This window comes from Carettochelys insculpta, chromosome 6 (genome assembly GCF_033958435.1).
Source record: "Carettochelys insculpta isolate YL-2023 chromosome 6, ASM3395843v1, whole genome shotgun sequence".
Classification (NCBI taxonomy): domain Eukaryota; kingdom Metazoa; phylum Chordata; order Testudines; family Carettochelyidae; genus Carettochelys; species Carettochelys insculpta.
In genome coordinates this window covers 94,724,484-94,750,364 of record NC_134142.1, presented here as the reverse complement: position 1 = coordinate 94,750,364, position 25,881 = coordinate 94,724,484, and the positions used below count along the sequence as shown (strand labels likewise).

Here is a 25,881-nt window from a genome sequence, read left to right as displayed (position 1 = left end):
GAAAACCTTTATATAGACTTTCTCCCTGATCTCTACTAACAGTTTTACACATAAATAATTGACAGCATAGCGTGTGATATTTCACTGTTACCAGGATATATATATGTGTGTGTGTGTTTGTTTTAAAACTCCTGAGGGAGGTTTGTACAATAGAGCATCTTACACCTTTACTTTTCAGAAGATGTTTACATTAACACCATATACAAACGTCCTTCATTCAAAGTTGGACTTAAAGGAAGTGTTTATGTAAGCTCCCTGAGGAACAAAAGTGTGTAAATGTTAAAGCAAGAGGTATATGTTGGTAAGAGCATTTGAAATGAGTGCAGATCTAGGTTTGAATAGGGGCCATTAAAATTGTAGTGATAACTGTCAGTGCCTATCTATGTTGTTCCACAAAATTTACCAACAGACCTATTAAAACAATACTGAATACTGTTGTATGTCACTGCTTTAAACACCTGCTTAATGCTCTTTTCACTTTAGACAATGGAGAGCTCTGTCCTTTTTCTTCTGCACTAAAATTATAGCTCTTTTGTGAAGCAACTACTTCTGTCATGCCCTTCATTCATGAACTCGATTTTTTTTAACCAAATCTGTTTCATGTACATCCCATGCTCTCTTGTGAGAAATGCTGGATTGGGAAATTGTTTGTGAGGTGGCTTTTTGTTTGTTTTGTCTTGTGCTAAAGAAATGTCATGATGTTTCATGTAACATTTTTATTGTCTCATTCACTCTGCATGTCACTCTGCCATTTGGATTTCAATGCCTGAGAGTTATTTGTTTCACTTAACATGCTGGTGAAAATATACTTGTGATTACAATTACAGCCTGTATCCCAGCATAAGCACAGCAGAAAGAAGACACTGTTAAAACGAAACCATTACACAAATATAGAACTTGAAGGGGACTATATAACAATTTAAATTGCCCTCCGTATAGTTGTTGAACAGATACTACTGCGATTTACTGTTGTAAACTATTTTTTTCTCTTTTTCAAACAAGAGAGTAGCAGCTAAATGCAGTAAGTTTCTGATCCAACAGAGTACCTAAGCATGTGCCTAACTTTCAGGACACAAGTAGTCCCACTGAAGACTGTGGGACTGTTTATACCCTGAGTTGAACACGGGCTTGAATCAGTGAGCTCTGGCCCATATTTGGTTACATTTTATTTTATTGTAATTGTCTTGTGGAGTATATATCATATTCTTAAAGCCTTTCTGTTTCAACTGGTTCAAACAACATAGTATTTGTAAAACACTAAAGATACAAATTGTTACACAAATGCTAAGTATTAGTATTAGTTTTACTGATATTTTGTCCCTGATTTTATCAACTTACTGTTCCCTTTATATCAGACAGATTCATTCTTCTAATAGTTTTCCATTTCGGTCAAGTGTTTGTAAAACACATAATAAAGGTGTATGTGCTCTAAGCAGGAATAAAAACTTGATATACTTCCACCTTTCCCTCCAAAATCATAACACCAATGTTTTCTCCTTCTAAATGTATACAAAATTATATTATGCCTTTAGTCTTCTTATCTGTAAAGTTCCAACAGTTGTCTCCTTTCTTATTCAAGCCTCAAATCTCCATGCTTTGTATGATAGTGCAAAAAATGAACTGTTCTTTCCTGCTGTCAGCTAGCACCATGATAACCTCTACCATATGTAAAGGACAAGTTGTCAAACGGAGGAACAAGCAGTTTCTAAATGCACAGCACTAAGAGGGTCCTTCAAAATGTTGGAGGATTTTAAAATAAGCTTTGTTTCTTTCCTCCTCATTCTGTCAGTTTTTCTTCTTCCACCAATCTATTTTCACCCCAATTCATTTTTTCTTTTTCCACTTATAGAGAATATAACAGAATGTCTTGTGCCTTTTTAAAAATAAGCCATATCTCAAGCATTTTTATCTCAGTGCATATTACCACTTTTATAGGCCAGATTTTCATACACATGTATCTTTTATAGGATACGTATATGTAAATTCCATGATAATCACATACTAGTTACATATACCATCTAATAGATTAAAACTAATTAAAATATGTATTACATCAAATGCAATAAAATGATCCTCTGGTCTTAGAAAATGCCAAGCAAGGTTGCATTTAGTATGCTAAATTCTCATATAGGTACTATAAATCTTACCTATAAAAAGTGGTAATGTAAACAGAGGTCAAAAATTCTTGAGACCTAGCTTATTTTTTGAAAATATTGATTTTTGTGACAGTTTGTCAAGCAATCATTCTTTCAGTACAATGAAAACATAAAAGCAGTCCAGTAGCACTTTAAAGACTAGCAAAATAATTTATTAGGTGATGAGCTTCTGGGGGACAGACCCACTTGTGGGTCATCACCTAATAAATTATTTTGTTAATGTTAAAGTGCTACTGGACTGCTTTTTTGTTTTCATAGTATATAGACTAGCACAGCTATCTCTCTGTTACTCTTTCAGTACAAGTTACTTTTTAAAAAATGTGATGCTTCTGTTGTGACCATGAGAACTGAGTTTAAAAAGTTGATGATAATGATAAGATGTGGCAATTACCTATGGATTTCCGAGCTTATCCCATTTTCTGAGAATAACTGCTTCTTGATGAAATCTTCAAGTTCAGAGCTGTTTGTCTGTGTATAGTATTGAAATAAGCACACTACTTGTGTTAAATAAATAATAATAATCTTCATAATAGGTGCATTTTAAAAAAACAGACTTTCTTTCATCATGCATTGAATTGTTTACTCTTAGGTTTATGAAGAAAAATCCAGTTCAACCTAACATTCTGGGTGCAGAAGAACTACAATTAACATCCAAACTGGCATACTGAACTTCTTTTCTCAGGCTGCCTCTATACTTATTTTTACTGTTGAACAAATAAACTACAACAAACCTGAGAGAATCTGGGGGAAAAAAATTTTATATCTGAAAAGTTTAGTTATTAAGACCATCTAGAATAATTCTAACAGTTGCTGAATAGCTGGAAAGTTTGTATGTGAACTCAGTTGTTACCCATACCTAACACTAAGTAGTGTGACATAATCTTTGGCTGTGTCTATACTGTTCCCCTGCAGTCAGCAAAAGATACGCAAATCATGCACAGTTTTGTCGGGAGACACTTCTACAACATTTGGCCTATCCACACAGGGCCAAATGTTGAAAAATCCCCTGCTGTTGAAACATCCCTTCTGCCTTATGACATCAAGTTTACAGGGATGTCGAGAGAACACTCCCAATGCACTTTGGAGAGATGTGCATTCTGGACACGCGCTTTGTCTACAAAACTTCTGTCAACAGAGGCCTGAAGTCTAGACATAGCCTTTGTGAAACAAAGGGGGCTTAATGTACAATGACACAGGGATTTATTGCTGAAATTGTGACATCACCATGACTTGATGTCAATGCAATTTTCAAAATATAATGGATAAAGGAAATTATGATGGGAAATGAGGTGTCAATGCTGTTACTTTTCTGAATGCTACTAAGTCCTGTGACTGCTGTGTAGTTGAAAGGTAAATATACAGTAATATCCCTACTCTGCAAGTATACAAGTGAACTTTGGTTGATTTTTGTCTCCTTGGCTTTGTATTTCACCATATATTTCTCCCTGTAGCTTGAACCATAACTACAGAAAATGCAAAACTGTTAGATGGTGTTTATTAACATTTACATCTATGTAACTATGCAAATAATTCTTAATGCTTTGTAAATTGTACTGAAGGAACTTTTATTCTTTCTAAACTTCTGACAGAGATTTTAAAAGTTGCAAAGTCATTTCTTTATACCAAACCATAATTTTAAAAGTCCTCATATTTGGGCTTGCGTATTTAAGTCAGGTTGACTTTTAGATGAAGTTTAAATAGCTGGAGCAATAATTCAAAGGATGTTTTCTATGAATGGGCCTGCTTATACATCAAACTCATTCATAAAGCTCTTAACGTTTCTCTTCTTCTCCTCTTAGGTATTGTCTATTCACCTAAATAGTAATTATAGTTTTTCATCCAGGGGAAGTGGGGTATGCTTGCAAGCTTCCAACTTCTTTCCGTTCCTTAACTCCTGCCTCTCAAAAATCACATCCCAGTTACATACTTATAAGATATTAATAACATAAACCATTTTTAGTGTGTACTGGAAGCAGTTTGTACAATATGCATCTGAGAAGTCCTTAAACACAAAACAAAAAATAGTTAGCAAGATCATTTTGACCACGAAGCTTTCTCTAGAAGAAAAAAAGTGTATTTCCAGCTGATATTTAATACTTTTATTCTCTTTTTGTTTCATACATGACACAGCGTACCCTTTTTTATTGATAACGTGCTGCATGATTATCTGTTTAGAAATGTCCTTCAGTTTTAGCAACACTTAAAACATATCTCTGTGTGGGAGTGTGTAATCTGTATGAAATCTAAAGAGTGATTTTTGAGTGAATTTAATAGCTAAATTAATTAAAAATAAGAATGTTTAAATAGGAAAAATATTAGCTGATGCAGCATTGCATTGAAAGTTATTCATTAATTAAAATTCCTTCCTGCAAAATAGTAACCATGTCGTTATGTCTAAATTTAGGGCACCATATGGAATACAAATACTGCATGTTCCCCCACCTTGGCTGTAAAGAAGCAATGTAGAGCAGTTGGTTAGGCAAGTAAAGGCATGCTAGAACATTAATAGCCTACAACACAGGAACTCAATAGGTGGACCACAGGCCAAATCTGGATCACCAAATGCTTTTGAATATACACCCCTTTTCCTTTTTTAATTATCATAATTGTTTTTTAGTTATTTTATTATTTTTTCAGGAGTCAGGACTATGACTATATCTTAAGCAAGAAGTTTGCGTCTTGCAAAAAATGATTGACTACCCTTTTTTCCTACACAGCTCTCTACACATTGAAACAGTGGCTCCCACATCAACACTGCTATTTTTGACAATGGAGCATCCTGCTGCTGGAGTCTGTCCCCGCTGCTGGGAAAGGTTCCAGAAGCAAGAAAAGACTTTGGCAGTTAGGAGGTGGTAGAGAAAGACACCTGCATTAAGGCATTGCTGAAGTCTTTCCCTGCTACCTCCACAACACAGCGTATTTCTATCATTTGCAAGTACATACAGCAGTGTGGATGCAGCCTGCCTTTCACTGAAGCTTGTAGCTATGTATACCCTACATTCTACCACAAGGGTAGACAAAGCCTTTTTCTTCAGCAGCCACTTATACCAGTCTTGCAAAATTCTATTTCTCCTGTGTTTTTTGGTTTTGTTTTTTTTTTTTTTAATAAATACACAAAGGTGTCTGTGTTTCCATTAAAAGGATGGGTATGGAGGTTTATGTTTGGGGTGGTACATGTAATGATCGCTTTTCATTGCTGACTGATGGGAAGACATTATTGATATTTTAAATTCTGGAATGGAAAGAAAGAAAATCAACTCCTATATATTCACAATTCAAAATGTGAAGCAGTGAATCCAACTGTTCTGTGAAATATGCTAAAGTGTCAGGCCTGTGTCTCATAACAGAATAGTAATGTCAGCATTAATTTTTGTTATTTTTTTGATGATCAGTGATTGGTTTGTAACAGCTGATTATTTAGACAAAACTGGAAGAAAAATTGGTAGCCTAAGTTAAACAGAGGGTGGGTCCTTTGTTTTAAATAAATAAATAAAATCTATTACAAATCAGCCAGTTAACGTTCAGCTCTCACTGTGTGAAACAAGATTTTACCTTCTACTTCAATGCAACCAAAATTTTGCCTGTTAACACCACTGTGAGTTGGATGAGCCATTGTTGAGGTACTCTGGATGGTTAGGTGGTGGCCACAGAGTTAGTGTTATTAACTGCAACTGCAGATGGACACAGTCCTGCATGTTTTAATGCACACAAATAGTCCCACTAAAGTAAGTGTTTGCTTAAGGCCTTACAATGTTATTGCAGTGCTTAAGCTCAATTGTGTAGATCTCTGCACAATCTTTTCATATAAAGAGAATAGTACAATATATTATGAAAGTAATTGTAATGTGTAATATATAATTATATGTAATATGTAATTATTTTATAATAGTGAATTGTAGAAAGTTTGCAAAGGTAATTAAAATGTTGTTCACATTTACATTTTTAAACTTGCTATATCATCTTTCTTTTACTTATAAACTAAGCAACCTTAATTGTTCTCAAAGGCAACGTTAAAATGTAGTCTCATCTTATTCTTGGTTTTTGTTTTGTTTTCAGGTGGAGGTTTAGCTGTTGGGACCCTTCTTCTTATTGGTTAGTATAGAACATATGAATATATTGTGCTATACTTGTTGCATTTAACTAGTATTTTATATAGCTATGATTACAAGCTGTCCTTATTAAATTTTAGCCACACTTTAATTCTCGTCATCCTCCATACTTGACTCACTTCATGACTAGTCTATATAACAAAGGTCTGGTTTGTCACCAGTTGCTCTAAATCTGGGCTTGGAACTGCCTTTTGGGGAGAACTGTCTAGAATTTTCACCTCCAAGTAGCATTCATGATATACTGAGGTCTCGCGCTATAGCAAAACTATGTTTAAAAAAAAAAAAAGAGAGAGAGAAAGAAAAAACTACCATTAAACTAAATTTCTCCCCCTAAATTTGCTTTGAGATTTTTCTCCCCCAAACCATGAAATTTTAAAACTTGTCCTCGTGAGCTGGGTTTGAAAGAGAACTGCTTTTTCCCCCCTCTTCCTTCTCAGGAACAGCAGGCAGAAACAGTAGATCATAGGAACTAAGTAAGTAGCTGTCCTGTGGGCAAGGTCCACACAGGTAGAGTAAGTCATGTGGAAGTTCCCTTCATTGAAACTAGGTTGGAATCAATGTCAGGGAGCTGAAATTAATTTTTCCAAAGACCTACTACCTCTCCCTTGGGAACAGGACCCCTAGTCCCACAGCTGGCAAAGCAAATAGGGAAGTTTAACTGGTGCCTCATGAATTTTGGGTAGAAGTAAGGTAGGGTTGCCAATTTTTCTAATCATACAAAACTAAACACCCCTGCCCTGCCCATATCTCCACCCCTCTCCAAGATCGTGCCCCATGCTCTTTTGCCCACTCTCCCACATCTTTACTTTCATTAGGTTGAGTCGGAGGCTGATAGTGCAGGAAGCAAGTGAAGGCGCCAGCCGGGGGTGCAGGTACTGTGGTGGGATTTGAGTGCAGGAGAGGACTTCAGATGGTGTCAGGGATCTGGGTTGTGAGAGGAGTTGTGCCATCCTCTAGCTGGTAGGCACAGCTCTGCAGCTCCCATTGGTTGTGGTTCCTGGCCAATGGAAGCTGCCGAGCTGGCAGTCAGGGTGGGGACAGCATATGGAGCATCCCTATCTCTACAGGCTGCAGGGACTTGGCAGCTGCTTAGAGGAGCCATGTGGAGCCAGCACAGGTGGGGAGCCTTCCTTAGCCCTGCACTCCTGCTGCACACTGGCTGTACCTTTTATTGACTTGGTTAATGGCGCATACCAAACCTGCCAGAGTCCATTTCAAATGGGCATTATGTTCAAAAACTGGACGCCAGGGAACTGTAAGACAAAGTGACAAAAAAGCAGGTAGAAAGAAATACTTGCTCCAAGCTGGCGTGCAGGCAAGATCCATGCTGACATGATTAAAAAGCATGCAAAGCGTCCTCCCTTCCCACAGTGTTTCATCTTCAAGCCCTCAATCACCATGAAGCTGAGCTTTTGTGACCTTTCTGATATCATATGAGTGATTTGTCTCCTGGTAGCTGTGGCTCATTCCTAATTCTGTGCATGTGTGCCCTGCTCAGCCTGGGCTCAACAACACAGAGCATTAGGCAAAATGATTCAGAGGGGATGTGGATTTCTCTTTCCTCTGCCTTCCTGCTCACAGGAGTCCACAGGCAGTCGTATAGATTTTCTTAGAGAAACATGAAGGATGCATGCCTGAAGACTGTTCTTTCAATCTCAATAGTAACCTGCTCACCACCTTCGCACAGGAGGTTGGTCCACAGATTGGTGAGAGATAGAAACTCCACATTCAGCTCTCCAAGGAACAGCACAAGGACTTAAAACATACAGTGAAAGATCTCACTTCTAGATCCTTTTAAAGAGGAGAAAACTAAAGCTGAGACTTCACATGAGATACCTCAGACTCTCAACTAAGCTTCCAAATATAAGCACAAGTGGCTACCTAAAGTTTCAGGTGTTTTTCTCCATTTAAAGCCTCTCCTTCGAAGAACAGAATTTCAGCTAAACAGTTGAAAAGTTGAGGAACAGCAGTGTAATTTTTCCTAGCTGGTCTGAGGATGTATAGTGGGAATTTCCTATCAAGGACTACTTGTATATATGAATTAAGATCTTCATTATTCTTCTTGAGGTTAAGGCTGCTGCATTTTTCTTAGTAAAGGACACAACTAGTCCAGGTGAGGGAAAATTCCTTCCAAACCTTCTGAAAAGAGTGTAAGATTGTGATTCAGACTAAACTTGGATACAACAGCTTAAGCCCTGAGAATATTCGTTGGAGTCTCTTATTGTGAAGGTCCATTGTGATCATGTGCAAATTAGATCTGTGCTTAGTTTAATTTAATTTAAACAAGATTTCCCTGCCACCCTTTTTTAGAACTGATACCTCACCTGATTCTAATTTGCTGCACATTTAAAACTTCCATAGATATGTCTCAATGCAGCTATGCTTCACTTCAATAAATGGGGGCTAAAGTCATGATAGCCTTCAAATATTTTGTCAGATTCTATGGCGAGTATAAATCTTGAGTGAATCTCTCACCAACGAAATAAGTCCCTGCCTCTTTCCGTTGTATCTTCAAGCTACCTTATGTAAAAGATGTTCCCTTTAAAGCTGTTGCACCAAGTTCCAGTGACGAGATTACACATTAGTTTCCAGAATCTGGGCAGATTTCCCCTGGCTACACCCCAACAAAGTGAGCTTCATAGTGGGCCTTAGCAAATGGGAATTTTGAATAATCAGGATGTAGGGGTATTCTGAAGAACTAAAAAATTTGACAATTGCTCTTTGGACAAATTTATCTTCCCTCAAAGCAAATGAAAAGAAAACAATAGTATCAATCAGACTTTTTGTAGCATCAGAAGGTAAATGGCTCATTAGTTCATTTTCTACACATTGGATCAATAGAACCAGTTCTGAGTAGGAAGAGATTTTTGAAAAGGGTGCAAGATTTTTTTGTGGTATGAAGAAAAATAATGCTGTGGTCCATTTTAGATCTCAGGTCTCTCAGCAAGTTCATAAATAGTTTAATGTTCCGTGTAGAAATATGAAATCCATCATTACAGCATTATATTCCCAAAACTTCACAGTATGAAAATAAACCTAGAGTTTTACTAAATACATGTCAAGGGAAAGCTACCCTGAAATATTTTAACTTCTGCTACAGCAAGAGGTATTTTAAATGAGATTTTATGAGTTCTTTTTGATGTATAACTTCTATATTGGTATTCACAAATATAGTATCTTTGTTTCCTTCCAGTGAAAAAAATAGTTGGTGTCTGGAGGACCTTCTCATCATTATATACAAGGCTCAGCATCTATTGCTAAAAGTCTTCAGAAATAAGGCTTTGAGTGAACAAGTAGAACAACCAATGATAATCCTTGCAAAAGTCTAGCATCTAAATTCACTCAGAACAACCTTTGTTTTAGAAGAGAGGCAGAAAAAAAGATAAAAACTTACGCAGCTGCTGAGTTAATGTGTCTTTTATGCATACTTAAAACAATACTAGCTTTGTTTTCTGCCAGCAGTTGCAGCAAATCTTGATCCTGATCTAGTACTTGCATCTCTTGGCAAATTCACTTTTAGTATTAACTGCTACCTGACTCCAGTCTAGAGAAGCTGGTCATCAGTACAGCTGCTGAATCCTGTATTTGAGGAACATATCCTTGTGATTCTGGGAAGGTATGGTGCACAGAGGAGAAATGGCATATAACCTGTCTAACAATAGGGATCATCAAGCTCATTTCTGCATTTACAACAGGTGATTCTTCAGAACTATGGTGTGTATGTAACTGATAAGGATGTAGAAAACCTTCCATACTGCTTAGAGAAGTAGCCCTGTTAAAATCCTGGGCATAAGTTCTTTCTCTTTTTCTTGTAGTTCTATAGTTAGAAGGGAAATCATGGTTGGCTGCCTAAGGATTAAACCTATTTCCATCAAAGTTTAGTTGGCCAACTAAAACAGGGTACTACACAAAGGAAAAACATTCACAGGAGAAGGCTGTTGTTGCCTGATCAAAGAAGCAGGCTGAGAGATCTTCTTTATGCTTTCTCAGTGACTGATGTGAGAGTAAATAGGCCCACGGTGATTTTAAAAATTGTCATCTTATCCCTTAGATCTTCCCGTAATCAGGTCTGAGAAGTGTAATTGGAACCTACTTTTAAACTTCCTCCACATATGTGCACACTCTGTCCCGACTGGATATCCCATACTGCCTAATTCATCATCTGGGAAGCTTAGAGGAAAAAACTAGTTTCTCATTTTAAGAAGGTGATCAGCACGCTCCTAGCAATTTAAAAGAAATGCACAAATAGTATCTGTGTATAAACTGGAGGTCCAGCTGTTAATAATATTACAAAGAAAGTACAGTAGGACCAACTCAGCTGAAGCAAAGGACAGGTTGGTCTAATCACTGGACTGGAGAGCACCACTCTTTGGCAAAATAAATCAGCAACTGCAGGCATATTGCACTGCAGGAAAACTAGGAAAATCTCTTAATGCAGTCAGATAACAAATTCCTGAACACCAATAGTCTTACCAGTCTGCTGGCAAGATACAGATTCTTCTAGCCTGCAAATCAATAGTCCTGGCAACTTCTTATAAAACCACCCTTCAACTTCACATTTGGTAAATCTCTTCCTTGTCTCATCAAAAGCATCTTGTTTACTTGGTACCACCTTGTCCACATAATGGAAAGTGATGTGGCGGTGTTGGCAGGGTGGGGAAAAAAAAGAAAAAAACCCTAAGGAAATGTGTAAATTAGATGTGAATGGTGTCTATGGTAGAATAAAGATGTGTATAACAAAGTCATTCAGAGCCTCAGGTATAATTCTTATTGCAATGCATTCTGTGGAAAAACGAGAGATCACACATCAAGGAAGTCTGTATGGTTACTTATGAGGTCTTCCATCTTGACTTTCTTGATTCTATAGCAACAGGGTGTCTGTTTAAACCTTAAGTTCCTTTTCAGTTCTGCATGGGAAAACTGAGTCCCTCCTTGCCATGGTGACTTACTGCATTCTACATCCCCATTATGAGTATTGGCTGACAAGGAGTGGACAGAGAAGAACAATTCTTTTATTTGTAAGGTTTTGTTCTAGGACTCTCCATCTCAGATTTTCTGATCATGCATTGGAGGAATGCATTTCATCCAAAGTTGGTGTGGTTGGCTGGCTTTTGTTGTTGTTCCCCCCTCCTGGCTATTTTGTTTGTTTGTTTGTGTGAAAAGGCGTTCCTCCAGAAAATTGCTAATTTCATGTTAAGGCTTTCTCACAAATAATTTGGTAGCACGTTGGCATTTTTCAGCTTTGGAAGCTGTTTTTCTGCGAGTTCTTCATGAGCAGTGATCCTAAACTCAAGTTAACAGCAAATACCTGTTCTACCTCCAGTTGATATGGCAATGAGAATGTCCCATTATGAAGGCTGTCAAGGTTGTTCCACTAGCAGGCACATCAAGTGCAGAAGATGGGATCCCACATGAGACTTTAACATACCTTGTCACTAATGGCTTGTGTTTAAAAACTGCCCATGGTCACAAATGCCATGGCTTGGATTGGTATGACTGCCACTGTATAAATGCGAAAACCGAGGAAGGCAAAGTTAGGAATTCTGTCCTGTGGGGTACCCTGAAGCTCTTTTAACCTTCCCTCTGGAGGGAACATGAAAATTGTAATTTTTCTCAGTAGTTTGGCTATTCAGTCTGTCTCGTGCATGCAGAACGTCCTGCCTTGTAGGCCACAGGAGTCAGATCTGGGTCTTAAAAGGGTGATTTTTATTAATGATACCCAAAACCAAAAAACCTATACTCGGTGAAACTTTTCTTGGTTGCTAGCTGTTAGAGAGCAACTAAAAAGAAGGAGGGGGTTAAAACCAGAGGATTCAGCACTGAGAAGTCTAAAAAGCCCCAAAGTAAATAAAATAACCTGATCACATCTGAGTAAACATTCCTTGTTCTACTCGTATCTGTTGTTTCAAGATTTAGTCTATCCTTAGGCATGAGTATCACTGGATTCGCCATGTCTGGCTCCCTGGCTTAATTCATGTCCTTCCAGGTTCTGCTCCGGTTACACAACAGGAAGGTCATGACTTCTTATTCAGAAGCCCGCGCTTTGTTTACATTGGCTCTCTTGCTCACTTGCTTGCTCACTTCCTGCTTCCCTACCATTGTCCGGGAATCTCTAGGACACACTGTCTATGGCTTAACATTTACAGACAAGGCAATTAGGGTTACATCTCAAGAGTTAACTACTATGAGAAGACTTTAGTTAACTGAATGGCTGGAATGTCTAGAAAAGGGCTGTTGAACATTGAGAGTCTCCAGAATGAAAATTCACTGGTAAGATAGAATTTTCCCTAGTACTGACTTCTTAAAAATATATATCTAATCTTTCCTCAAACCAATGAAGCTTGTCTTTCCACAGAATAAAGTAAAAAGCAGTATGGAGAAATACCTATACCTGGGTTGTTGATCTCAGTGCTTGCAGAGTTAGGTCTGGAAAGAACAGCTGCAAAAATATCAAAAATTCCATAATTAATATAAGGCATATTTGGTATTATATTGGACCTTGCAAACTCTGAGACTCAAAATTAGCATTAATAATAAGCATTAGAATTGTGATTAAAACTAATGGGGACTTCATAAAGTTGCTTGTTCAACAGTGCTATGTTCTTAGAGAAACAAAATATGAACAATGAACCTTATCCAGTAGTCCTTCAAGGAAAATTCCCAGTTACTTAAGTTGGCACTTTGCCTAAATACTGCAAAACTGGCACCAGTAGCTATGTAAGGATTAGCAAAGCACATAAGTCATGGTTGATTATTAGACAAGAACTGCTCCAGAGTAGTGTATGAGGCTGTGCAGCCTCCGCAACTTTGAGAAAGTTGTGTACAAGACAAATGTTAACTATGAAATGTAGTCTTGTTTCTTAGAGAAGACCAAATAAATGGAATTCCTATTCTAGTGTGTATTCTTCATGTGAAAATTTTTTGCAACAGTAATCTATATATATAAATGTTTATGTTTGCTTTTATCATAAAGCAAGTATCTATTAAACACAAAACAAATTAAGATTTTAATGTAAACTAACATCCCAGGATATTCTGGAAAATCACATCCCTGGAAAGTCCATGGTATGCCCACATCTTGAACACTGTACATCAATGTGATCACCTTATATCAAAAAAAAGATGTCTTGTCATTGGAAAAAGATCAGAAGAGGGCAAGAGGAGTTGAGAATGGCTGGCTGCCATATGAGGAGAGAATAAGAAGACCAGAACTTTTCAGCTTAGTAAAAAGGAGACTGAAGGGGGAATAGCTAGAAATCTATAAAATAATAACTGTTTTGGGGAAAGTAAATAAGAAAAAGTTATTTACTTGTTCCTATAGTACAAGACCTAGGAACCACCAAATAAAATAATAGTGGGTTTAAAACCAACAAAAGGAAGCGCTTCTTCCCACAACACACAGTCAACTGGTGGAATTCCTTAAAAGGGTGTTAGGAAGGCAAAGATTAAAACAGGACTCAAAAAAGCTAGATAAAGTTGTGGATGATATATCCATCCTGGGGAAACTGGGTCTATTTCCCAGGATTGGCAAGGATGGTGTCCTTAACCTCTGTTTATCAGAAGCTAGGACTAGGAGACGGGATGGATCGCTTGGGCTATGTCTACATGGTGGGCGCTATTTTGGAATACAAAGTATGCCAAAATAGCTGCCCACATCTATGCAATGTGCCTGTTGTCTCAAAACAGTTTTCAAGATAATAGGTATGCTATTCCAACATCCATTTGCCTCATCGCATGAGGAGTACAGGGATACCTCAAAATAGGGCTTTATTTCAGCAGATAGTGCTGTTTCAACAGCGCCACATGCCAGTATAGCCTATTTTGAAATCTACTCAAAATAAGCTATGTTTAGACATAGCTAGGTGATTACTTTTTCTGTTAATTCAGCCCCACCCTAGCCCTCCCTGATGAGTGCCAGTGGGGGTGGGAGGCTGAGGTCTGAGGCAGTCTTGGGCCAGGAGCAGGGTGCACCCCCAGCAAGCCACTTTCACCTGTTTGGTGATTGTCTCTTTTTGTGTGGTTTTGAGAACAATCTCATTCCAGGCACATACCATTTTCCTGGCACAACCAACCCTTTTGCTATAAGTTATGTTAAGAGGAAGTTATACTGTATGCTGAATTTGGTGGTCCTAGCTCTTAACACTGAGGACTTCTTGAACAAAAAACAAAGTCAAATATATAGTAGATAAGTACATGCACAGTACAGAACAAATAATAAAACAAGAATCCTCATCATAAAGACATTACCATCTAGGAAGATCAAAATTGCTCGCCAATACTTCTTCCATGCTGGGGTGTGAAAATAATAGTAAGTCTAAAAATGATTCTTCAAGTGATTGCTCATGTTCATTCCAAGTTGGGTGTGTGCTGGTGCATGCCCAGTTGCCAGAAGCTTTTTGCCCTAGCCAGTAGCCCTAGGGTTGGTGCGGTGCCCCCTGGAGTGGCGCCTGTATGGCGGCCCATATATGCACCGCCCACCTTGCTCTCCACTCAGTTCCTTCTTGCTGCACTGTGGGTTGCTGGAGCTCTCACTTGTGTATTTGCTGGTAGCCTTTACTTATAATTTAGTTGATAGTGTAAACAGTTGTAAATAGTTTAGATAGTTGCCTTTTAGTTGTAAATAGTTCTACTTAATGGTTAGTGAGCCGAGGTGGAACTCTAATCCACTTTGGCACCCGTGGATGCCTAGCTCTCCAGGTTTTAAAACCTGCTCAAAATGTGGCAAATGAATGCCCAAAGGTGACTGACTTAAGACTTGTTTGAGCTGCCTCTGTGAGGCTCACCTCCGAGAATGCTGCTCTATGTGCAAGGCTTTCAAGCCTAGAACTTTGAAAGACAGGGCACAACAGCTGAAGGTGTTAACTGATGGAGGAAGCCTTACAACTGGACATTTCTCCAGTGGGAGCTCACAGTGGTACATCATTGGTGCAGAGCACTCCAGCACCATTGGTGCCATCAGAGAGCTCCCGACCCCGGGAACAAGACTTAGCGCCTAGCGCTCCTTGACACCAAGCACCAGCAACCCTCTAAAGAGTCTGGCAGATTGCGCCGTGGCCAGGGTCACGAAGTGCAGGTGTCAACTCTGGTGCGAGGCGGGAGCCCACGCTCTCCAAGGCTGCCCTTGACACCGGAGGCTTTCAGCGCGGCACAGGGCCTCTTACAGATGACGATACCAGTTCCGACACCATGCCAGGAGTCCTCATCACCACAGGAACGTGCACAGGTGCCAGAACAGTCGGCAGGGGCACAAGCAAAGTTCCTGACACCGATTCAGGCCCCGCGGGCCATTACCTCCTTCAATGTCATGTATCACACAATACAAGACATTCGGGAGCTGGCAGATGCCATGGGCTCCACTGCACCGCTGTGGTCGTCGGTATCAGAATCGGTGTTGGAGTCAGGCTCTTCTTACTCCAGCTCAGCTCGGGGCGGGAGCACGAGGTCGTCTTGGCACAGTGGACATCAGCACCAGTCCAAGTGCCCTGCAATGGAAGATTGGCAGGTGCCCCCACTGGCCTTTTTGGACCCTGTGGGCAATCCATGAGACACAGGGGCAGGCTGTAGGACTCCCTACTAGGGCACCCAGCACCCCCCAGGTACCAAGGTCAGCACCAGCCACATTGTTGGGAGTGCCCCTGCAAGAGCAAGCTCAGGAGCTGATGGTGTAGGAGGTTCCTGCAGAGTCATCGACACTGGCACAGGTGCAGTCGGCACTGACCCAGATGTGGGCGCCGACCCAGCAGGCACCAGGATCTATGATGCCGTTGGTGTTGGCACCAGCAGGCCCCATGCTGTCCCAGATGCCAAGCTACTCCACCATGATGGAGTACACAGCACACATTGCTATGGGGCACTCCACCCCAGAAAACAAGCACAGCACTGCAGACCATGGTACTGGGGACTCAAACAGGAGAATTTGAACCCCCTGGGCTGGCAGTCTCGGAGGGCACTGGGCTGTCATCCTTGTCCTCCCCAGAGAAAGCATTGGCTGGGTCCTCAGCATCCCCAATAATGGAGGATGGAAAGTGTACCAGCAGTTACTGAGAAGGGTGGCACAGGGCCTGGGAGTACAGGCGGAGGAAGTCAGGGACGAAATGGACCCAGTCATGGACATTTTGTCAGCATCTGGACCCAGTAGGATAGCACTGCCCATTAAGACAATTGCCAACATGGCAAAGACAGCGTGGCAGACCCTGGCCTCAGCCCTACCCACGGCCAGAAAGAATGAATGCTGGTACTTTGTTCTGTCCCAGGGCGACGAACACCTGTTCACCCACCATCCTGCTGACTCCCTGGTTGTTGATGCGGCTAACCACAGGGAGAGACGGGGTTTCAAGGCCCTTGCCCTAAAAGCAGAGAGGCCAAATGTCTGGACTTGTATGGTAGAAAAGTTTATTCTACAAGTGGTCTTCAGTTAAGAATTGCTAACCAGCAGGCTCTGGTTAGCAGGTATGCGTATAATACAGCCAGCTCCCTGGGTCGCTTTGTGGAACTGGTCCACCAGAGAGCAAGACTGAGTTTAACGCTATGGTGAATGAGCAGAGACTCATATCTAGAGCAGCACTGCAGGCTGCACTAGATGCAGCAGATGCAGCCACCAGGGTGATGGCCTCTGGTATAGCCATGCGAAGGGGAGCATGGCTACAGTTCTTGGGGCTCCCTTACGAGGTGCAACAATCAATACATTGACCAGGAGGGTGTCAGAACTCAGGGTCCTGATGGTGGACCCACTTTATATGGTGTTCCACAAGGATAAGGTCAGGTTGAGACCCCACCCAGCATTCCTGCCAAAGATGGTATCCCCTTTCCACATTAACCAAGACACTGCCTTACCGGTGTTCTATCCAAAGCCTCATACTTCCCCTAGGAAGCAGAGCTTACATACTTTGGATGTTCAGAGGCCCCTGGCCTTCTATATGGACAGGACCAGACCTTTCTGAAAGTCTCAACAGTTGTTTGTTGCAGCAGCAGGCAGGGTAAAGGGGCTACCAGTCTCCTCTCAGCAGATCTCCTGAATAGTGGCCTGTTTCAGGGAGTGCTACAAACTGACGGGGTACCCCCCCAATCAGAGCTCACTTTACCAGGGCACAGGCATCTTTTACGGCGTACTTGGCCAGGGTCCCTGCCCAGGACATCTGCAGGGCAGCCACTTGGTCCTCCATTTACACCTTTTTAGCACATTACGCATTGACATAGCATGCATGGGAAGACGCTGCAGTGGGCAGGGCTGTCCTACATTCCTTTTGGGGCTGCGACCCTGCCTCCTAGGGGCTGACTTGCATTCACCCAACTAGGAATACACATGAACAATCCCTTGAAGAAGAAAAGATAGTTACCTGTTCTGTAACTGGTGTTCTTCGAGATGTGTTGCTCAAGTCCATTCCAAAACCCTCCCTCCTTCCCCAGTGTCAGAGTAGCCGGCAAGAAGAAGCTGAGCAGAGAGCAGGTCGGACAGTGCATATGTGGGCCGACATACAGATGCCACTCCGGGGGTGCCGCACCGACCCTACAACTACTGGCTAGGGCAAAAAGCTTCTGGCAACTGGGCATGCACCAGCACACACCCAATTTGGAATAGACATGAGCAACACATCTTGAAGAACACCAGTTACAGAACAGGTAACTGTCTTTTTTTTTTTTTTTTTGTAATGGGAAGAGGGGAATGAATTCAACAGAAGGTTCTACAGGAGGAGACAAAAGACACTTGAGATGAGGTGACAAACCATTCCAAGCAAAATGGTCATCCAGGAAACAGGCAGAAGGCATAGAATGGGAAAAGTAAATGAAAGAGACAGTAAAGAATGGAAGTATTAGTGGAACTCAACAAGTGGGAAGAAAGGAAGGCAGAAAGGTAGACAAGAATATAATTATTCAAGACTTTAAAAGGAAGGAAAAGATGAGTGAAATCCCACTGAAGTCCACAGCAAAAAACACATTGACTTCACCAGAGCTAAGATTGCACCCTATGCCTTCTCTGACATAGCATGAAGGTAATGACTGGAAGTGTTGAAGAGAATGTATTAGATCCAAATTCTAACATTTTACATCTTAATAAATTCTAAAACAGTTCTGAAGCAAATAACATTACACAAAAGACATTCAAGAAAGAACTGTATTTTCTCATGTTACCTCTCTGATGGTCTTGAAACTGGTTTTAAAGCTAGCATTGTATTGTAACTGGATTGTTAGAACACCACATCAATAATAAAGAAAATAGTAAAATCCTGTCATGAGATTAGTCTAGGCAAGCTTTATATTTCACAGGACTGAAGCTGTCAGTGTCAAACCTCCTAGGAGGATCCTTCAGCATTGTACTCCAAGTGTAGTAAAAAGGTTAAATTCTTTTTTTAACATTCTCTAAGGCAAAGATAAATTGCATTACTCTAAGATTAGCTCCATTTGCGAATTAAATGTTCATCTTCATTATTTGACACACATTATCCTGGTTAATTTAACCAAGTAATAGTAGATTCAGGGTATTAAAATGTTTGTCTTAATTATTATGGTTCTCTAGAGATGCAATAATACAGGTTGCTGGACAATCTTGTAAAATATCATTTGGCATACAGTACATATATATTTAAAACAGAGTTTTCTAACAGTGTTGCTTCATAGTGGAGAACATCATGTTTCACAGTTAAACTGAATTCTATTTATTATTGCATGTGATCTCTTCTTTTACCATGCTTGAAGTGACCACATGTATTATTTTTTCGTCTGATATTCCAGTATTCTAGGCATTTCTTTTGTGACATCTGTAACTTCCTATTTCATTAGTCAAAACATTTGGATTTGTAAAACTTATTTTAGTTGATCAAAATGTTTTGCTATATCAAGTAGAACTTGCCCTGTGCTTACCAGAAAAAAACAGTACAATGGAACCATTGTTGTGAACAGTTTTTGGAGCGACGCAAAAACACACTATTAAAACTCTTCCTCTGTTGAAAGTGAATGTTAACATTTTCTCAGTATTACATGTTAAAGGTATGCAGAACGCTATGTTGCTGGGGAAAAAAAATCATGCACTTTGACAAATATATATTTGTTGCTTCTGAGTCAGGAGCTAAAAGTAATGACATCAGCAAACATCGTTAAGTCTCCAAACTTTTTTTTCCACCCCCCTTTTCATGAGGTCACTGATAATTGAAGGTTTTAAAGGTTAGCATATCAGAGACTTTTGTTTAGTAGCTGAGGTCAGGTTAAAAAAAACATTAAACCATAACATATATTTTGTGAGAGGCAGGAATATACTTGTACATTTTAAGCCTTGAAGCCGTTTCATCTACTTTAATTAGCTACAGTTATTTTGTTAGTCATGCAATTTTAACCTGACTGATAAGGTACTCTTCACTTGTCAATATAATTGACTTTATCACCTTTTAAAAAGTTTTAAAAGATAATCTCTGGAGAGGTACAAATCAGTGATTTGCCGAATATAATTATACAAAACACAACATGTCAGAATTCACCTTCCTGCAGAATGGCCAAATGCCAAATATTGTAACATATATGTTTGCAACTCTGGTTTTGGCATGTACTAATTAAATGCTAGTGACACAGACTAAATTCCCTCAAGCTTAGTAACTGTGGACATTTGTAAAATATCTTTAAATGGAATTTCAGATACTCGAGATGATTAAACCAATCACACCTCACAATCACACCTGCAGCAGTTTTGGTGAGATGTTTTGTAAGTAAAGTAAAACTCACCTTAGGTCACACCACTTTATTGTAGTAGTATCTGTAGAAAAAATATCAATACTGATGAACTGTGACGTTTTTGGACAGCTTGAGGGCAGTCTGTCCAGACTTTCCACCAAAAGTAGTGTTTGTTGTGTTGATTCAGGGTTTTTGTTTTTTTTTTCCCCAGATAGCTTTCTGCTTTTTAAATAACTATGCTATTGGATATCATCCAGAAGTTTTTAAGGGCCCTTTTGCCATTAATAAGGATCACTATAAATATGATCCACACAACGGTTTGTTTGGATTTTTTGTTGTTTTATTTCTCAAATACTTTACCCTACCCCCTCACAGAAGAAGAACTTCGATCAATTGGATGCAATTTTACGTACTCTTTTACTAGTTTACTTTTGTCATAGTCTCCGCTGGTGTAAATCAGTATAGTTCCATTAGGGATTTTGCCCCCATGCCCCAACATGTATACAAGGTGGTAGCTACATTAAAATATACTACAGCTGATGCCCAGTTGGCACATTTGATATTTCTACTAATGGGTTTTCTCTCATGCTCTGGCAGCTTCTACATAACATTTTGCATGTACATCCAAGAGCTTGTGGCTTCCTCTTAATATTAATGGTGTGATCTAGCCAGCAAGGTGTAACCTGAGTAGTAAATATAGCCAATTCATGCAAAAGAGGAATGATATTTCTGTGATGTGCTAACTGAGTCTACTGCAAGAAGAGGGTCAGAATTAGGAATTGGTTGCGCTGAGTTACCACTACTGTGTATTTGTATATTTTCCTGTCAGCTCTTTTGGAACCTAAGTGTAACTCTGAGTCTTCTCAACAAAGAATAATAATGATGACAAACTAGTTATCTGCTCTTCTAAACTGTAGGGTCAGTAGAGGTTTTGTCATGTAAACAACATGGGAAACTTCTAGGTAAAGAATCTTTCTCTAACAGTTTTATTCTTCAATAGATACCTGCCACTTAGCTTTGGAAATGGTCTTTTTTCAGAAAAAGTAGGAGAGACTGTGCAGTGTGTGTGTGAGTTGCAGTGATTGGACCCAGGAACAGTCTGCAGCTGCAGGATTCTTCTGTGCTTGTCTGCCTCACCAGCTAGACCTAAGGTGCACAATGAATGCTGCTGGTGGGAGTACTGGTTAGAATGAAAGTTAACTGTAAAGATTTGGGGTCCTGCCTTAAATGCCTTGGGCTTCATCTGACTAGTACACATTTAAATTTTAGTCCCCATCAACAATATCTGTTATGATACAAGTAGTTCTTGTGGGAAAAGAGACAATTTGAGACAAATTTAAAAGAATAAATATAGCTTGGGACACTTCACTTCTTAATTGCTACCTTTTTGTTTTGTTTTGTTGTGTTTTCAGATAGGTTGTTGAAAACTTACAAAATATTTTACCCATGAAGGACACTGATTGCTACACTCCAGAAATACCTGTACCAAACAATTTAAAAAGATCAGAGCCGTGTTCCTATTATTTTGAATAGTAATGTAACTATTAAAGCCCAGATACACTGGACGCTGCCAGAAAAGCCCTATCTGAGTGCACTTTAGATTTTTTGAATACAACAAAAGTTTAGTGACCTAGAAATGAATCAATAAAAAGCTGTTCTCTATATGACAAATTGAAGAACAGGGATCCTTACAGATACATTGACTTTAAGAATTCAGGATGCATTGTTTGTAAAGGCATTCTGAGACGCACTTAATTCTTCAAGTACTGTAGCAGGCTGAGGTGTTGTGTATTTAGATTGCTCTCTGATAGTTGATTCTCCTATTTTTTACTCTGTTTGATATGGTAGAAACCAATATAAGTAGCCTAAAAGAAAAGCTAAGGTTAGAACAACATTTTTAACTAAATTGCAAGTTCCTTATTGCTTTCAGATTATTGTTTTGGAGTTATATGATAAATTTGTGTGTTCCTCAGACTTTAATGATTCTCAGTTCTTAATTGGTAAGTGTATCACAAAAAATATATGGAGCAAAAAATCATTAGTGATCCTAGATGAGGTGCTTCTTGAGGGATTGTGATGCCTTTTTTACGGCGGTGTCACCCTCATATTCTTTCTAGTTCTAGTACTGTAGTAATAGAAAATGATGCAACTCCCTTTAATCAAGTAACCTGGTATATTAAGTATATGTTAAATTATCCTTACTCTCTGCAAGGTCTAAGTTTTAGATTGCAAGTTTCTCATAACATGGACTCCATTCTTTTTACAAAAGTCGGAACACACTGTTTATCAAGAAATAGTTAAAATAATGGCACAGGGAGACTCCAAACACTATACACAATATTGGAAGCTATCGTCACTAAATGTAATATTAACTCATGTTCCATAAACATGAGAAATCCTGTCTCCATTCAAGTGAACAGGACTCAACTCACTATTATGCCAAAATCTCCTAAGGAAAGATGAGCTTTACAACATATCTGTAAAACTCATAAATCCCAATTCTGGTGGATCAAGGACAAGAGCATATATCGTAGTTGAAGATGCCTCATAAAAAATGGCATGCTTATGTCCCTTTATCCCTCTATGGATCTATTGTGAGTCATATCCACTGACCATAACTGCCTGACATTATATGGAGACAGAGAATGCTACTCTAAGGTAAACAGATTCCAGTCTATTTTAATTTTTTGAAAATTTTGATATACCATGGCATTACTTTGATTTCTGGGTAACTAGGGATTTTAGGGTTAGGGCTTTAGATTGAAACCAACATATTTAAATTTGGGGAAGCGAGTATGTAGCCAGTTCATCTCTCATGGTCTAGTGAAAAGCACCCCCTGTTAAAAATGTGACAAAGGCATACATTATTGTAGCAAAGTCTCATTTTTTCTAAAGTAACACATCTTCCTAAGCTTGGTTGGAGGGGAAAAGAGGTATTCTTGGCTGTTGTTTTTCCTTTTGTCTCCAAGAGCAGCCAAAGATCTGAACAGACCTCAAAAAGCAAGCTTGAGCTATAAAAGGAAGCTGCTCATAATGGATACCAATGTAATCCTTATGAATGATTCTGTTAGTTTCATAGTCTACTAATATTGATTCATTCTTGCCTGTCTCAAATCTTAGCTGAATCTCCCTCATCTAAGTTTCTGGCAGACAGTGTGATGGCATTTGTGAAGACCTAGAATTGGGTGTCATCAGCATATTGAAGGCAACACAGCCTGTATTTCTTTATTAACCTCACTGATGGTCTCTTACATGTCAAGATAGACCTCCAAAAGCACCTAAGGGGTTTATCAGCACGAGATTTTCATCAGGACTTTGTACTTATACATTTCTTAGTTGCTTTTGAAAGTCTTTCTTGCTGAAGAGCCAAGATGGCCAAACAATCTTATGATTCCTCACATAAAAGAGCCCTTGAGGTGATAAAATTGCACAGAACTACTTACTGTTGGCATTTCCAACAGAGGTAGGAGCAAAGTCATGAAGGCAGCTGTGTTCATTCATTCCAAGGATCAATACTAAGTCCTGGTTAACAGGCGCAAAGTCAATTTAGCTGAATAAAAATTAGCATGCGCTGTCGCAACTGTCAAACTTATCAACACTATACAAGCCTTTCTTGAAGCAATATCTGCAGACTATTTCCCTGCAAACCTAAAAAGTTACAAATTAAAGTTTTTATCTAGAAGACTCTCCAACATAAAATTTAAAAATCAACAAACATATATAAGAGGGTGCACCACACACAGATGGTGTGGGCTTTCTGTTATCAACAGAGGCATCTGGTGCTTTAATGGTGTGGACAGCAGTATCATCACACATCATCACAGCCAGACTCCACATCAAACTGCAAAAGGTACTAATTGCGCAGTGTTATGCACCAACCAATGAAGCAGCTGAGGAATGTGAAACAGGCTTCTATGAGAAACTACTAAGCATGGTGAACCAGAAAGCAAAGAAGGATATGTTGATTTTGATGGGCGACTTCAATGCAAAAAATTGGAAACATAGATACAGGCAGAGAACAGACCATGGGAAAAGAAGGTCTAGGCAACATGAATGAAAATGGAAAGCACTTCAGTGACTTTTGTTCTTTCAACTGATTGGTGATAGACGGTAGTGTGTTGTTTTTTTTTTCCAACACAAAAAGATCCATAAAGTCATTTGGGTTTCACCAGACCACCAGTCAGAAAACCAATTTGATCACATTTGTACCAGCAATTCTTTCAGAAGATCAATGCAGGATGTCTGCGCTAGAAGAGGAGCAGATGCAGGTTCAGACCACCATTTGGTCATAGGAAAACTCAAATTCAAGCTCAAGAGGTATACCACAACAGTGACCAAGTTGGTATTGAGATTCAACATGGACCAGCAGAAGGATTTAGAGATGAGCTGGTTTCCAAGTGGAGCTCTATGCACTTCTGGCAAACCTCATCCTGAAAGATGCTACCATGGAACCAATTTGGGAATGCACCAAAACAGCCTGGAAAGAAACCTGCAATCAAACATTGGGGGAAAAAGACAAGACACCACAAAGAGTGGATCACAGCAGAAACTCTGAGAAAAGTGAAGGAACAAAAGGACAGAAAAGCAGTAGTCAACAACAGTGAAACAAGTAGTCAAGGTGGAAGCTCAGAGACTGTAGAAGTTAAAAAGGCTGTAAAACAGGATAAGAAGAACTTTTGTGAAAAACCTTGGACAACAAGCCAAACAAGCTTCACAACAGAGAAACTTGAAAGAGCTCTATTACCTCTCATGGAAGCTAGCTGGGTCATGGTGTAGAGTCGATCAGGCAGTACAGGATAAGGAAGGGTGTGTGCAAACAAGCCCAAGTGAGCTGCTCAGTAGATGCAGGGAACACTTTGAAGAGCTACTGAACCACTCTGCCCACATGGAATTTCCCAAGTTACAACCTGCAAATATACCACTGCAAATTAACAGCAGCAGACCTACAACGAAGAAACCAGAAAAGCCATTGCCCATCTGAAAAGTGGAAAAGCATCCCCACAGAAGCAATCAAGGCAGGTAGTGAGACATCAGTCAACATGATGTATAATGTATTTGGGATACTGAAGAGGTCCCACAAGACTGGAAACATGGCTACCATATCAAGCTTCCAAAGAAAGAACTGGAGGGGCATCATGTTATTGTCCATTCCAGGAAAATTGTTCAATAGCTTTCTCTTGGAGAGAATGAAGACAGAAGTCAGTAGATAGCTCAGGGGAGAACAGGCCCGCTTTTGAAGTGAGAGATCCCATACTGACCAAATAGCAAATCTCAGAATGATCATCGAGCAGTCGCTTTAGTGGAACTCCCTGCTGTACATAACCTTCATAGACTTTGAAAAAGCCTTTGACAGCACTGATAGAGACACTTCGTGGAAACTGCTATAACACCATGGCATCCCATCCAAAATGATTAACTTGATTCATTCAGCATATGAACCCTCGACATCCCAAATGGTTCACAATGGTGTCTTGACAGAATCCTTAAGCATGCTGTCAGGAGTGTGACAAGGGTGCCTGTTGTTACCTTTCCTATTCTTGATAACACTGGACTGAATTATGAGCAGGACAAGAGATGGTCATCAACGAGGCATTCAGTGGACACTTTTCAAACAGCTAAAGGACATTGATTTTGCTGATGATGTTGCCCTCCTTTCACACCTGCATGAAAGCACGAAAGAAAAGGTCACAAGACTAGACAAAATTGCCTCAGTGACTGGACTGAACACTGACAAGGGAAAGACCAACACAGTGAGGATCAACCAGTCCAACAACAACACCATCCCACTGGGAGAGGATGATCTGGAAGATGTGAAGCAGTTTACCTACTTGGGGAATATTATGGGCATAGACAGAGGAACAGATAACAATATCAATGCTAGGATAAGGAAAGCAACAGCTGCATTCAAGACTCTCTGTCCCATATGGAGTTCACAAACAATATCTGTGAAGATGAAA

The 25,881-nt window shown here is 39.7% G+C and overlaps 1 protein-coding gene across 2 annotated transcripts in view; it reads left to right on the top strand.

Moving 5' to 3' along the window:
• Positions 1–25,881, top strand: part of ELP4 (elongator acetyltransferase complex subunit 4) — a 255,318-nt gene that overhangs the window by 1,941 nt on the left and 227,496 nt on the right. For both annotated transcript variants that reach the window (XM_074998982.1, XM_074998984.1), the window contains exon 2: positions 6,213–6,248. In XM_074998982.1, the coding sequence (XP_074855083.1) occupies positions 6,213–6,248 (36 nt within the window). The remainder of the gene's footprint in view (positions 1–6,212; positions 6,249–25,881) is intronic.